This window comes from Corella eumyota, chromosome 7 (assembly GCF_963082875.1).
Source record: "Corella eumyota chromosome 7, kaCorEumy4.1, whole genome shotgun sequence".
In the NCBI taxonomy this organism is placed as follows: Eukaryota; Metazoa; Chordata; class Ascidiacea; order Phlebobranchia; family Corellidae; genus Corella; species Corella eumyota.
This window is the reverse complement of record NC_137496.1, coordinates 10,057,132-10,073,138: the sequence shown is the minus strand read 5'-3', so window position 1 is coordinate 10,073,138 and position 16,007 is coordinate 10,057,132. Positions and strand designations below refer to the sequence as shown.

At 32.1% G+C, this 16,007-nt stretch overlaps 1 protein-coding gene across 1 annotated transcript in view; it reads left to right on the top strand.

Moving 5' to 3' along the window:
* LOC145758943 (uncharacterized) overlaps positions 1–16,007 on the top strand; it is a 32,408-nt gene that overhangs the window by 12,291 nt on the left and 4,110 nt on the right. Inside the window, exons 8-25 of the mRNA XM_082572639.1 lie at positions 657–703; positions 811–973; positions 1,357–1,524; positions 2,188–2,387; positions 3,325–3,452; positions 3,957–4,100; positions 5,307–5,424; positions 6,842–6,969; positions 7,792–7,892; positions 8,406–8,561; positions 9,055–9,231; positions 9,900–9,974; positions 10,451–10,591; positions 11,292–11,347; positions 11,790–11,909; positions 12,546–12,633; positions 14,823–15,118; positions 15,585–15,693. Coding sequence (XP_082428765.1) covers positions 657–703; positions 811–973; positions 1,357–1,524; positions 2,188–2,387; positions 3,325–3,452; positions 3,957–4,100; positions 5,307–5,424; positions 6,842–6,969; positions 7,792–7,892; positions 8,406–8,561; positions 9,055–9,231; positions 9,900–9,974; positions 10,451–10,591; positions 11,292–11,347; positions 11,790–11,909; positions 12,546–12,633; positions 14,823–15,118; positions 15,585–15,693 — 2,415 coding nt within the window. The remainder of the gene's footprint in view (positions 1–656; positions 704–810; positions 974–1,356; positions 1,525–2,187; positions 2,388–3,324; positions 3,453–3,956; positions 4,101–5,306; positions 5,425–6,841; positions 6,970–7,791; positions 7,893–8,405; positions 8,562–9,054; positions 9,232–9,899; positions 9,975–10,450; positions 10,592–11,291; positions 11,348–11,789; positions 11,910–12,545; positions 12,634–14,822; positions 15,119–15,584; positions 15,694–16,007) is intronic.

Here is a 16,007-nt window from a genome sequence, read left to right as displayed (position 1 = left end):
TGAAGGCTATAAAGTTTAAGCGATTCAAATCTTTTTAAATAATATTAAGGATAATAACAATAAATTAATTTTATGCTGTTGGTTTATGTAATTTTTTATTGTGTGATTAATTATATTTTTCGGGTGAACAAAACAAAACAATAACAATCACGTTATAGTATTTTTAAAGTTCTCTAAAAATTTTCATGTTATTACTCACTAAATGTCGTTGCATATTTTAATCAAAAAGGCATAGTAATCGACCAATTAAAATTAAATATCACATCACGCCATTAACGTACGATTCTTAGTAAAGGTTACGTCATTTTTGTATTGGTATAAGGGAAAAGATGTTTGCAAATTTTAATAGTTCATATTATAAATAGATTGGTTAAATTCTTTGCAATTATATTAAATTTTTTTTTTAAATTTAAAATTTTTTTTTTTAGAATTTTTGCTAGACTATTTTTGATTTAAATAAATAATTGATTTGTTTTCAAAATTAAGATTCAAAGTCCATCGAATGACATAACTATTCCAATTTTTCTCAGAAATTTAAAATATATTCGATTGATTGATTTACTTAATTTCCTTAGCTAATTGTTATTCTGCTTTTGTGTCAAAAATTCGTTGTATTTAATTATTAAGTCTGCTCAAAATTTTGCATTTTTTTTCAGCAATCGATGTTTGTGCAAACGCCCCATGCATAAATGGACTTTGTACTGTAAGTTTTTTAAATTATTTTTGTAAATAAATCTGCAATTAAATAAATTTTCCAAAAAAAAAAAAATTTTTTTTTTTATGTAAATATTTTTTTAAATATTTTTTTAGAAACATAGTCCTACATCTTTTGCCTGCGTTTGTGAATCTGGTTTTATAGGATCTCTATGTCAAACTAACATAGATGACTGCGTTGAGGCTAATTGTGGGACCCATGGAACATGTGTTGATGGAATAAATGATTATTCCTGTTCGTGTGATTTAGGATATACAGGTATTAACATTATTTAAAAAACCTATTAATTTTTTTATCCTTGATGTGGCAAGGACGACTTCAGGTGTTAACATAGAGTAACATTTGTTACCCTGACCCAGTCTCTAGTTGTCATTAGCAGTTTGAGATATTATAGATTATAATTGCCCGATAATTATGCTGCTGATTAAGTGCTGGCTCAGCAGGAGTTCATACCGTTTATAAAGCCTTTCTCAAGGGCACTACAGCATAAGATCAATGGGAATTGAACCCACGACCTCGTGTGTGGTGTAGCAAGTGTTCTTACCACTACACCACGCTGCTGGTTATATGTCCACTAAGTTTTATTATATAAATATTTCAATTTTTTTTTACCAAAATTTGATTTTTTATTCAATTTAAAGGAAATGTGTGTGAAGTTGATATCAACGAATGTGAAAACTCACCTTGTCAAAATGGCGGAAATTGTAGCGACCATATTGGATTTTATGAGTGCTTCTGCGCAACGGATTATAACGGAAGAAATTGTGAAAACAGAATTGACCCATGTACAAAAACACCATGTCAAAACAGTAAGTGTAAAATATCTTTAAAAAAAAAACCTGGTCTCAAGTTTTTTGGCAGTTTGTGATATATTAATTGTAATTTAATATACAATCTGCTGATTAATTTTCGTTTTGGTAAGAATCTGTGATCAGAACACTTCACTACATGAGGTTTTTGGTTTGATCCCCACGGGGGTTATAATGTAGTGCTTCTAAGTAAGATGCTATAAACGGTATAAACTCCTTCTGAGCCCAAAAATTATTTAAGCAGCTCAAAATTCCAAATTGCCAAAGACTATTTTAGGGTAACAAATATTTCTTTATGCTTAGGTTGTTAAGTCAACCTTTCCACTTCTTTTTTTTGTATATATCTTTATCCTCGATGTGGGAAAGTCAAATGCGCGACCTAAACATAAAGTAACATCAGTTACTCCGATCCAGTCTCGAGTTGCCTGTGGCAGATTGGGATATTATAGATTATAATTGACCGGTAATTAATCTGCTGATTAAGTGCTGGCTCAGCAGGAGTTTATACAGTTTATAGTGCCTTACTCAAAAGCACTACAGCATGAGCTCAGTGGGGATTGAACCCCCGGCTTATGTGTGGTGTAGTAAGTGTTTTTACCACTACACCACGCTGCCACATCAACAATAAATAAATAAATATAAAAAAAAAATACTTTTATTTAGATGGTATCTGCTCGTCTTTGGCAGACTTTTCTTTTGTTTGTCATTGTTCGCCATTGTTTACTGGAAAACAATGTGAACATAGAAGTGATGGACCATGTGGGTCTGCCCCTTGTCAAAATAGGGGAACCTGCATTGTTACAATGAGCAGTTTAATTACTAGAGAGGCTGGTGCGGGAAATATAACAACTAATGCTACCCAGGTACTTATTATTTGTTTTCCTTATTCATTCTGTCTTTAAATAAAACCGGCAGCGTAGTGTAGTGGTAAGAACTCTTGCTACACCACACATGAGGTCATGGGTTCAATCCCCACTGATCTCATACTGTAGCGCCCTTGAGTAAGGCGCTATAAACGGTATAAACTCCTGCTAAGCCAGCACTTAATCAGCAGTATAATTATCGGGCAATTATATTCCATAATATCCCAAACTGCCACAGGCAACTTGAGACTGGGTCGGAGTAACTGATGTTACTCTATGTTTAAGTAGCGCATTCGACTTTCCCACATCAAGGATAAAGATATATACAAAAAAAAAAATAGTTGCTTTTTTTATTATATTGTTTAATAAGTTTTTATACTTATTTATCTTTGAAAAGGAAAGGCAGTGTGTGTCTTAACATAGAGTAACTTTTGTTACCCTCACCCAGTCTTAAGTTAAATGTTTCAGTTTGAAATACTATTGGTTTTAAATGCCCGGTAATTAATCTGCTGATTGGTTTTAAATTTGACATAGTGTAATACTGTTTATAGCAGCCTACCTAAAAGCGCTACAGCATGGAAACAATGGGGATCGAACCCAGGACAGTCAAGGTCTTAAGTTCAATTTTGACTTCACGGCCTTAACATACGTTAACATTTTTTACCCTGACCCAGTCTTAAGTTGACTTCAGCAGATTGCAATATTATAGATTATAATTATCTGTTAAATAAACTGCTGATTAAGTGCTGGATCAGCAGGAGTTCATACCGTAGATAGCGCCTTACTCAAGGGCGCTACAGCATAAGATCAGTGGTAGTCAAACTCAGGACCTCATGTAGTAAAGCCAAGTGTTCTAACCACTACAATACGCTGCCAGTTTTTTTTACAGTTTAACAAAAAATATGAATAATTCTTTTAACAAATATTAATATTTTAGGGATTTGAATGTTTATGTGATATTGGATTCGGCGGTACAACATGTGAGACCGAAATACCTGCTTGTGAATATGCCGGACAACCATGCCCAAATAACTCAACCTGCGTGAGTTTAGATCGCCAATACTTGTAAGTTTTTTTTATATTTATTTATCCTCAATGTGGGAAAGCCTTTCTCACAGCCCAAACATAGAGTAACATTTGTTATTTTAACCCTGTCTAGAGTTAGTTGACTGTTGTAGTTTGGAATATTATTTATATCTAATGGAATTTAGTGCACGATATATGTGGGTATGTCTAATTTATATGCATACAAAAAAAATAAAAACTGCTGTTTGTGGTGTGCAGGTAAATTATCGCTGGCAAACTTTATTTGAGAGTAGACCATATTTCAACAATTGAAATTTCAACTTTAGAACAGGCTATCGATTAGTTTTTTTTTTGTATATATCTTTATCCTCGATGTGGGAAGGTCGAATGCGCGGCCTAAACATAGAGTAACATCAGTTACACCGACCCAGTCTCAAGCATGTAAGGTGTGAGATCAAACCCAGGACCTCATGTAGTAAATCCATAAGCTATATAAACTACATCATATATCTAAATTTTAATATTGCCATATATTTTCTTTAGTTGTTTGTGCCCTACTGGTTTTACTGGTGAATTTTGCAACGAACCAGGCAACAACACCTTGGAAGAATTTCGATGCGCAACAAATATGTGTATGAACAAAGCGAGATGTTTGTCGCACAACAATAAAACGACGTGCGTCTGCAGGTAAGTGTTGTGTTGTGTAAAAAATCTTGAAATTAAATTTTATGTTTTTTTTTTTGTATATATCTTTATCCTCGATGTGGGAAAGTCGAATGCGCAACCTAAACATAGAGTAACATTAGTTACTCCTACCCAGTCCCGAGTTGCCTGTGGCAGTTTGGGATATTATAGATTATAATTGCCCAATAATTATGCTGCTGATTAAGTACTGGCTCAGCAGGAGTTTATACCGTTTATAGCGACTTACTTAAAGGCACTACAGCATGAAAGCAGGGAGGATTGAACCCACGACCTCAAGGTGGTGTAGCAAGTGTTCTTACCACTACACCACGCTGCCGGTAATGTTATAGAATACTTACGTTAACTACATAAAGTCCTGGGTTTAATACCCACTGCTTTTATGCTGTACTCCCCTCAAGTAAGGTACTTTAAATGGCATAAACTTCTGCTAAGCCTATCACCAATCATCAAACTAATTATCGGGCAATCATAATCAATAATATCCTAAACTAGCAAAGGAAACTTGAGACTGGGAAGGGGTAACTAATGTTACTCTATATTTTGGCCAATAAGTCAGCCTTTTCAAAATAAGAATAAATAAATACAAAAATAAAAAATAAAAATGACAATTAAAACGTAATGTTTAAACAAATGTAGTGATTTAAGAGTTTTAAATAATATTATTTTTTAAAAAATTTTATAGTTATTAAGTTTATAAATTTGGGTTATTATATTACATGACTAACAATGTGTAAGAATTACATACAAAGTTTAACAAGGGTTTTTTATCACACGAAAAGTTTTTTGTCAATGCCTTACCGCGAAACCAGAACTAATATCCTAAAAAGAGTTTGACATTTCATTTCTCTTTTTACTTGTCAAGATAAAAAACCAAATCTAGTGATTTCGTTAAAGCGGATATTCGTGTAAAAATTTAAATTGATAAAAACTTTTGTTGAATTTTTTTAGTTTTATGTTCAAATTTTTTTTTTTTTGCTTTAAACTTTTTCAAATTTTTTTTGATTTTAACATTTTTTGTATATTTTTATCCTTGATGTGCGCTAGAGCATGAGATCACTAGGGATCGAACCCAGGACTTTATGTAGACCACTACACCACGCTGCTGGTCAAATTATCGAAGCAGTTGGAATAGAACCAGTGACCTTATGTAGAAAATCCATTTTATATATTAACATTTTTATTTTTTAGAGATGGTTATAATGGCACACATTGTGAGAATGAGATTAATTATTGTGCAAGTTCGCCCTGCATAAATGATGGTATTTGTATCCCCATTCCTGGAGATTTTATCTGCGAATGTACACCGGTAATTATTTTTTTTATTATACTTATTTAATTTTAGGTTTTTTAAATTTTTTTTTTTTTTTGCAATTTAATTTAAAGTTTTTTTCATTTTTTTTTTTTAATATTTTTATACATTTATTTTAAATTTTTTTTTTACATTATATTATATTTTGGGTTTGGTGACCATGCCATAACATACTTAAAATCTTTATGTAAACATTAATACTTTTGGCATGTTTTAAATCATTAAATTGATTTTGTCATTTTTTTCCGTCGCATTATTGTAATATTAATTGTATATCGTATTTATTATTTACTTTTGTCAACGTGCGAAAAACCAAAATTAAAAAAAATAGTTTTTTTTTCTTATTTTTTTTTTTTTATTTTGTTATAAATTTTTTTTTTATTTTAATATATCCCAAACTGCCACAGTCAACTTGAGATTGGGTCAGGGTAAAAAATGTTACTCTATATTTAATTTGTAAAGTCGACCTTCCCACATAAAAAATAAATTTATACAAAAAACGATAAAGTTTTTTGCCCATTTTTGTACAACAATACCTCCATGCAGCTGTATTTTTTATATATACAAATTATACCTTGACATGTAGGTCCACTTATGGGTCAACCGTAAAATTAAATCCAGTTAGCCAAAAACTTAAAAGCCATGTTTGTAAACGGCTTTAACTAAATGCCAGTCACAATTATTTAAAAAAAACGTGATTATATGCTTATATTTAAATCAAAAAGCGATAAAAAATTTTTTATTTTTAAAAATTTTGGCGAAAAAAATTCGTTTTTCGAAAATGTTAACATTTTTTTTACTAAAATTGCAAAAAAATTATTAATTTATCTTATATTAATTTTGAACATTATATTACACAAGTCAATTTAGTTGTTAAAAAAAACTTTTTTGTAAAAAATGAATTAGACTTAATGATTTATAATGATTTATTATTCTGATTTTTTTGCCGTTATCTGATAATTTTTAAAATTGTCCGACTAAAATCGAAAAATAAATATATCAATAAACAAATAAATAAATACGATCTACGTGAAAATGGTCCCTGACGTCATAAAGATTAAAATCTAATCGCAATTTTTAATCTTTAATAGTTTATCAATGACATTTTAATTTGTTTATGCATTCTTAGAATACGATTCGTGAAAATATATTTAATTTTTTTTATTTTAAATTTTTTGTCAATTTTTTACAAATTTTTTTTTGATTTTTATTATTTTTTTTCAATAATTACCTATTTGAATTTAATTTTTTAATATTCATTGTAAATGTTTTTGTTTTTAGTAATTTTTAACGATTATATAAACAATAAATACATTTTACATTTAAAATTTGTTTAAAACTAACATTCAAAAATTTTATAAATTATTTTTTTTTAAATTTTTTTTTTCGTTTTTTATTCTTAATATTTTTTTAGGGTTTTAACGGCAAATATTGTGAGACGGACGTTGACGAATGCACTGAGATTCAATGTCGAAATAACGGTGTTTGTAATAACACGATCGGATCATTCGAATGCATATGTAATTCTTATCATACTGGCAGGTAAGAAAACACGCCACACTTAATTGAAATTTTTATATTTTTCTAACTTTTAGCATCTTGTTTAAGGTAATAATAACGCCTGTCAATTTCATATAAAATATCATGACATGATCTTTATAGCATAATATTGAATCTATAAATATGTGGTTACCGTGTCACATCCACTCGGCACTTAAATATTTTATTAATTTCTTATCATAGTTTAAAATGCCACTGATTTTTTCAGTTTTTTCCGAGTTGGTACTATTTTTTTATTACAAGTTGATGGCCTTATAGTCGGCAGTTTATTTGTCAAAATATGGTCACAATTTTTAACTAATATTTGCTCACAATAATTTACTCGTGCACCACAAACTGCAGTTTAAATAATTTTGTAGGCCTATAAATTGAATATATTGTCCACTAAGCCTCATTATATATAGATTCTATTTAAGACAGTTTAAGGGTGTAAACAAAAAAATTATTCTGTTACCAGTAAAATTTGTAACTTTTCGCTGTAAATTTTAGTTTTTTTTAAATTTATTTATCCTCAATGTGGAAAGGTCGACTTCACGACCTAAACATAGAGTAACATTTGTTACCCTGACCCAGTTCTTGAGTTGATTTTGGCAGTTTAGGATATTATAGATAATAATTGCCCGATAATTATGCTGCTGATTAAGTGCTAGCTCAGCAGAAGTTCGTACCGTTCATAGCGCCTTACTTAAGGGCGCTACAGCATGACAGCAGTAGGAATTAAACCCAGGAACTTATGTAGTAAAGCCTTTCTACTACACCAAACTGTTAAATTTTGGTAAAAAAAATTGTTTTTTGTATATTCAGGTTTTGTGAACAAGATTTTGATCCTTGTACATCGGACCCATGTAACAACGGCGCCTCGTGTGTTCATGGTGCCGATAACTACGAGTGTGTTTGTCTAATTGGTGAGTTTTTTTTTTGTTACTAGACCATTCTATGATTGGCATTTTATTTGTCCTAAAATGGTTAAAACTTTTAACCGAAATCTGCCAGTAATAATTACCCGCACACCACAAACAGCAGTTATTTTGTTTGCAAGGCTATAAGTTGGACAATATATTGTCCACTAAGGTCCAATATACGTAGATTTACCAACTAACAGAGTTAGATTTCGGCAGCGTGGTGTAGTGGTAAGAACCTTTGCTATACCACCATGAGGTCGTGGGTTCAATCCCCACTGCTGTCATGCTGTAGCGACCTTGAGTAAAGCGTTATAAACGGTACAAACTCCTGCTGAGCCAGCACTTAATCAGCAGCATAATTACCGGGCAATTATAATCTCTATAATATCCCAAACTGCTACAGGCAAGTCGAGACTGGGTCGGTGTAACAAATGTTACTCTATGTTCAGGTCGCGCATTCGACCTTACCACATCGAGGATAAATTTATGCAATTTTTTTAATTTATTTTTTTTAAGGATATGGAGGTGTACATTGTAGCTTTGTCATCAACCCATGTACAGATATAACCAGTCCCTGTAAGAATCAAGCTAACTGTTCGATTGATGTTAATGATACAACCCAAGCTGTTTGTCATTGCCTGCCTGGATATCATGGCAGATATTGTGAAACAGGTATATTTTTTTTAATTTTATAGATTTTTTTTTCTCAAATACAAAAAAAAAACGAAAAATTTTTTTTGTATATATTTTTATCCTCGATGTGGTAAGGTCGAATCGCGACCTACACATAGAGTAACATCAGTTACTTTGACCCAGTCTCGAGTTGTCTTTGGCAGTTTGGGATATTATAGATTTTAATTGCCTGATAATTAAGTGCTTGCTGAGCAGGAGTTCATACCGTTTATAGCGCCTTACTCAAGGTTGCTACAGCATGAGAGCAGTGGGGATTAAACTCACGACCTCATGGTGGTGTAGCAAAGATAATATTGTCAAGAATATAAAACAGAATTTTCATTTTATAATCAATATTATTTTAAACTGTCAAAGTCAACTTGAGACAAGGTTGGGGTAACAAATGTTACTCTATGTTAAGGGCGTGAAGTCAACCTTTTCACATTGAGGATAAATAAATACAGAATAAAAAAAATTCATCTGTACATTTTAGAAAATGATTATTGCGTCGTGCTTAGCACAGAAAACCGTTTGGATGAAGTTACAGGTGAAGAAATCCCATTGTTAATACCAAGAACAGACTGTGGTATAAACGGAGATTGTGTAAATTCCAAAACCAATTTTTTCTGTAAATGTCATCCAGGATTTGAGGGTTTAAGATGCGAAAATGGTAATTTTTTTACTTTTTTTAAATTTATTTTACTAGTTATATCTCCTGCTAAACCTAAAATATATTAGCCAATTAATTATCAAGCAGTTATTATTAATAATATACAAAAATAAAAAAGTTAACTTAAGACTGGGTTAGGGTAAAAATGTTATTCTATGTTAAGGGCGTGAAGTCGACCTTCTCACATCTAAGATTTATCCTCGATGTGGAAAAGTCGAATGCATGACTTAAACATAGAGTAACATCAGTTACTTCAACCCAGTCTCGAGTTGCATGTGGCAGTTTGGGATATTATAGATTAAAATTGTCCAATAATTATACTGCTGATTAAGTGCTGGCTCAGCAGGAGTTCATACCATTTATACCGCCTTACTTAAGGGCGCTACAGCATGAGGTCAGTGGGGATTGAACCCACAACCTTATGTGTGGTGTAGCAAGTATTCTTAACACTACACCACGCTGCCAGAGTAAAGCTTTAGTATTAAAACATGCTGTAAACATGCTGTATTAAAACAGTATTAAAACCTGCCAAAGTCAACCTAAGACTGGGTCAGGGTAACAAATGTTACTCTACGATAATGTTGTTCTTTTTTTAATGTTGTTCTTTCTAAATTGAGATAAATAAAAAAAAATTATTTCATATTAATATTAATTTGTTTTTATTTTAGTTTTCAATCCACCAATAGTAAATTGCTCATCAGAATTTTGTGAATGTCCACAGAAAACTTTTGAATTAATTGAAGGTAAGAACTTTTCGCATTAAACAAGTGCATTGTAAAACTTATTTTATTTGTTGTTAAATATTAGTTGTTGTACTAGTTACAACACTCAATTTCTAAACATGAGGTCCTGGGTTTAATTCCCACTGCTTCCATGCTGATAGGCTTTAAATATTAATGTGATATAAACAGTATAAACTCCTGTTGAGCCAACATACTATCCGCAGATTAAATATCGAGCAATTATAATCAATAATATTTTAAACTGCCAAAGGCAACTCGAGACTAGGTCGGGGTAACAAATGTTACTCCATGTTTAGGCCGCGAAGTCAACTTTTTTACATAAATAAATATAAACGAAAAATAATATTTAAAAAAAAATAAAAATTGCAAAAACAAACTGCAAAAAATTAAAGTTTTAAATTTTAATCGTTTTAAATTAATTTTATCATTTATTAAACTACATTATATACTGTTATGTGAACCTTAATTGTATTTAGAACATAATTTAACTGATTTACACTGTGAACACAATTATGATACTGGATTATGTAAAATTCCAAAATGTCTGTCAAGTTCTTGTACTGATAATTCGATGTATTGTGAGTGGAAATCGAGATGTATAATGTCCCAAAATGAAGGTATTTATTTAACAGTTTGTTATTATTTACTAAAAATTCATTTTTTTGTTATTGTTGAAAACTTAATATTAACCAGTGGCAGGATGTAGTAGTTTTTTTTTTGATATATCTTTATCCTCGATGTGGGAAGGTCGAATGCGCGACTTAAACATAGAGTAACATTAGTTACTCTATCCAGTTCCGAGTTGCTATTAGCACTATAATTTCCCGGTAATTATGCTGCTGAATAAGTGCTGGCTGAGCAGAAGTTATCACTGTTTATAGCACCTTACTCAAGGGCGCTACAACATGAGATCACTGGGGATTGAACCTACGACCTCATGGTGGTGTAGCAAGTGTTCTTACCACTACACCACGCTGCCGGTAGTTAGAACACTTGGATTTACTACATGAGGTCCTGAGTTCAATCCCCATTGATTTCATGCAGCAGCATCCTTAAGTAAGGCGCTATAAACGGTATAAACTTTTGAGAAAGCCAAAAACAATCAGCAAATTAATTATCGAGCAATTATAATTAATATTATTTCAAACTGCCAAAGTCAACTTAAGACTGGGTCAGGGTAACAAATGTTACTCTATATCTAGAATGTGAAGTCAACCTTCTCACATTGAGGATAAATATATGTCAAAATATAAATCTTTTTTAATTGTAATAGACAAAATGGATAAATTAAACTAACATATTTTTATGTTTTGTTAGGATCTCCAGATTGTCCAATAATGAAATTACATTTGAATCAGACTAAACTACCACAGGTAAGCTTGTAAAAATTTTTTTTAATTTTTTCTGTTATTATTTATCCTCAATATGGGAAGGTGGACTTCACAGCCTAAACATAGAGTAACATCAGTTACCCCGACCTAGTCTCGAGTTGCCTGTGGCAGTTTGGGATATTATAGAGACTGTAATTGCCCGGTAATTATGCTGCTGATTAAGTGCTGGCTCAGCAGGAGTTCAAACCGTTTATAGCGCCTTACTCAAGGACGCTACAGCATGAGATCTGTGGCGATTGAACCCACGGCTTCATGTACGGTGTAGCGAGTGTTCTTACCACTACACCACGCTGCCGGTTTATAAAAAAAATGGCTAAATAGTCTAAAATTTTAAATAGTTTTTAGATACATTTTACTTTATTATCTAAGCACAAGTTTCTATTTTTAAATTTTTAACACTTTTTGTTTTTTGTCGTTTTTTCAGAATGTCAGTGTACAAAGCTATTGTAACTTTCTTCGTAATATGTCGAGTTATAAACGATTTGAAAACAGTGTCGCAATTCATTGTTTCAATGACCACAACCTCACTCTAGCTGTTTCATTTGTAAGATATTTTTATTTATTTATTTTTAACAAAAAGTTTTTTTTCAATTTTTGATTTTTGATGTAAGAAAGTCAACTTCACGGCCTGAACATAGAGTAACATTAGTTACCCTGACCCAATCTTGAGTTGCCTGTGGCAGTTTGGGATATTAAATTATAATTGACCGGAAGCGTGGTGTAGTGGTAAGAACACTTGCTACACCACATATGAAATTGTGGGTTCAATCCCCACTGATCTCATGCTGTAGCGCCCTTGAGTAAGGTGCTATAAACGGTATGAACTCCTGCTGAGCCAGCACCTAATCAGCATCATAATTATCGGGCAATTATAATTTATAATATCCCAAACTGCTACAGGCAACTCGAGACTGGGTCTGAGTAACTGAAGTTACTCTATGTTTAAGTTGCGCATTCGACTTTCCCACATCAAGGATAAATTTATATACAAAAAAAAAAATAAATTGCCCGATAATAATGCTGCTGATTAAGTGTTGGCTCAGCAAGAGTCTATATCGTTTAAAGCGCCTTACTTAAGTGATGGGGATTGAATAAATTACCTCTTATAGTAAACCCAAGTGTTCTAAATTTTTTTTTATTGTGTTTAAAAATTGTAATTTTAAACATGTTTTTATTATAGGATGGTATCACTTCTGAAGTGAATGCATTTTTATTGGGAGCAGAAATGTTCCAACTTTTGGAAGAAGAGGTCCTAACTTCATCTCAAAGTAAATCTTGTTTTTATATTTTAAATAATTTGTTTTATTTTTTATGTATATTATATTACCCTGCTTGCCCTTATTCTATAAATATGTTATATATTACCCTGCTTGCCCTAACTCTATAAATATGTTATATATTACCCTGCTTGCCCTAACTCTATAAATATGTTATATATTACCCTGCTTGCCCTAACTCTATAAATATGTTATATATTACCCTACTTGCCCTAACTCTATAAATATGTTATATATTACCCTGCTTGCCCTAACTCTATACATGTGTTATATATTACCCTGCTTGCCCTAACTCTATAAATATGTTATATATTACTCTGCTTGCCCTAACTCTATAAATATGTTATATATTACCCTGCTTGCCCTAACTCTATAAATATGTTATATATTACCCTGCTTGCCCTAACTCTATAAATATGTTATATATTACTCTGCTTGCCCTAACTCTATAAATATGTTATATATTACCCTGCTTGCCCTAACTCTATAAATATGTTATATATTACCCTGCTTGCCCCAACTCTATAAATATGTTATATATTACCTTGCTTGCCCCAATTCTATGAATGTGTTATATATTACCCTGCTTGCCCTTACTCTATAAATTTGTTATATATTACCCTGCTTGCCCTAACTCTATAAATATGTTATATATAACCCTTCTTGCCCTAACTCTATAAATATGTTATATATTACCCTGCTTGCCCTAACTCTATAAATATGTTATATATTACCCTGCTTGCCCTAACTTTGTAATTATGTTATATATTACCCTGCTTGCCCTAACTCTATAAATATGTTATATATTACCCTACTTGCCCTAACTCTATAAATATGTTATATATTACCCTGCTTGCCCTAACTCTATAAATATGTTATATATTACCTTGCTTGCCCCAATTCTATGAATGTGTTATATATTACCCTGCTTGCCCTTACTCTATAAATTTGTTATATATTACCCTGCTTGCCCTAACTCTATAAATATGTTATATATTACCCTTCTTGCCCTAACTCTATAAATATGTTATATATTACCCTGCTTGCCCTAACTCTATAAATATGTTATATATTACCCTGCTTGCCCTAACTTTGTAATTATGTTATATATTACCCTGCTTGCCCTAACTCTATAAATATGTTATATATTACCCTACTTGCCCTAACTCTATAAATATGTTATATATTACCCTGCTTGCCCTAACTCTATAAATATGTTATATATTACCCTGCTTGCCCTAACTCTATAAATATGTTATATATTACCCTGCTTGCCCTAACTCTATAAATATGTTATATATTACCCTGCTTGCCCTAACTCTTTAAATATGTTATATATTACCCTGCTTGCCCTAACTTTGTAATTATGTTATATATTACCCTACTTGCACTAACTCTATAAATTTGTTATATATTACCCTGCTTGCCCTAATTCTATAAATATGTTATATATTACCCTGCTTGCCCTAACTCTATAAATATGTTATACATTACCCTGCTTGCCCTAACTCTATAAATATGTTATATATTACCCTACTTGCCCTAACTCTATAAATATGTTATATATTACCCTGCTTGCCCTAACTCTATAACTATGTTATATATTACCCTGCTTGCCCTAACTCTATAAATATGTTATATATTACCCTGCTTGCCCTAACTCTATAAATATGTTATATATTACCCTGCTTGCCCTAACTCTATAGATATGTTATATATTACCCTACTTGCCCTAACTCTATAAATATGTTATATATTACCCTACTTGCCCTAACTCTATAAATATGTTATATATTACCCTGCTTGCCCTAACTCTATAAATATGTTATATATTACCCTGCTTGCCCTAACTCTATAAATATGTTATATATTACCCTGCTTGCCCTAAATCTATAAATATGTTATGGGTCAATCCCCCCTGATCTCATGCTGTAGCGCCCTTGAGTAAGGCGCTAAAAACGGTATGAACTCCTGCTAAGCCAGCACTTAATCAGCAGCGTAATTATCGGGCAATTATAATCTATAACATCCCAAATTGCCACAGGCAACTCGTGACTGGGTCGGAGTAACTGATGTTACTCTATGTTTAGGTCGCACAATCGACCCTCCCACATCGAGGATAAATAAAAATTAAATAAAAAAAATAAAAAATTGACTTTTTTATATTAAATTATTTTTAGAATTACGCGAAGAACCAATGTCCCCCTTAATATCTGCCATTATAGGCCTTGAGTTCAATTCCCAACGAGGCCATGCTCTAAAACCTCCGGAACGCCGCGGATCCGGTGCTCCAGCAGAAGAAAAAAACTCGATCTTGTTTATCGTTATTCCTGTAGCTTTTGTGGTGTTATTTATTTTTATCGTCGTTTTTTTTGTCGTGCGAAGACGTAAAAAGGAGAATTTGGTATTAACTTACGTTGGAAATAATACTGATATTATCACATCTGGAGAAACTGGTTCAGTAGATCGAGTTATTGTAAGTATTTCAAAAACTTTTTATGAATATGTATTTTAATTTATTTATCCTCGATGTGGAAAGGTCGACTTCGCAGCCTAAAAAAAGTAACATTTGTTACTCCGACCCAGTTTCAAGTTGACTTTGGTAGTTTGGGATATTATAGATTATAATTCGATGATAAAACTGATTTGTTTTTGGCTCAGCAGGAGCTTATATTACTTATCGCAACTTTATATGGGTGCTACATTTTGGGGTGGGGATAGTGTGGGGTGCTACATTTTAGGGTCAGGGTGCTACATTTTAGGGTGGGGGAGGCAGTGGGGATCGAACCAAGGACCTCATGCATTAAAGCGAAGTGTTCTAAATAAGTCACCGGTTATTATAAAGCAATATTGCCAGATGAACTAGTAAAATTAAAATATAATTTTTTAATTTAATGTGTTAAAAATCTTTTTAAAATAGTAATTCATTTTTTTTTTTTTAGGTTTCACCAACTAGAGCTAAATGGTCAAAAAGTCCTCCTCGTTCTAATAAAAAGAAAATAAAAGAGAGCTTTGTTAACCCTCTCTTTATTGAAGAACCAATATGTAAAGGTAAAAAATGATTAAAAACGTTATTTTGTAATCACTTTTGTATATAGATTGGCAAAAATTTTAACCAACAGCGTGGTGTAGTTGTAAGCCAGCACTTGCTACACCACACATGAGGTCGTGGGTTCAATCCCCACTGATCTCATGCTCTAGCGCCCTTGAGTAAGGCGCTATAAACGGTATAAACTCCTGCTGAGCCAGCAATTAATCTGCAGCATAATTACCAGGCAATTATAATCTATAATATCCCAAACTGCCACAGGCAACTCGAGACTGGGTCGGAGTAACAAATGTTACTCTATGTTTAGACCTTCCCA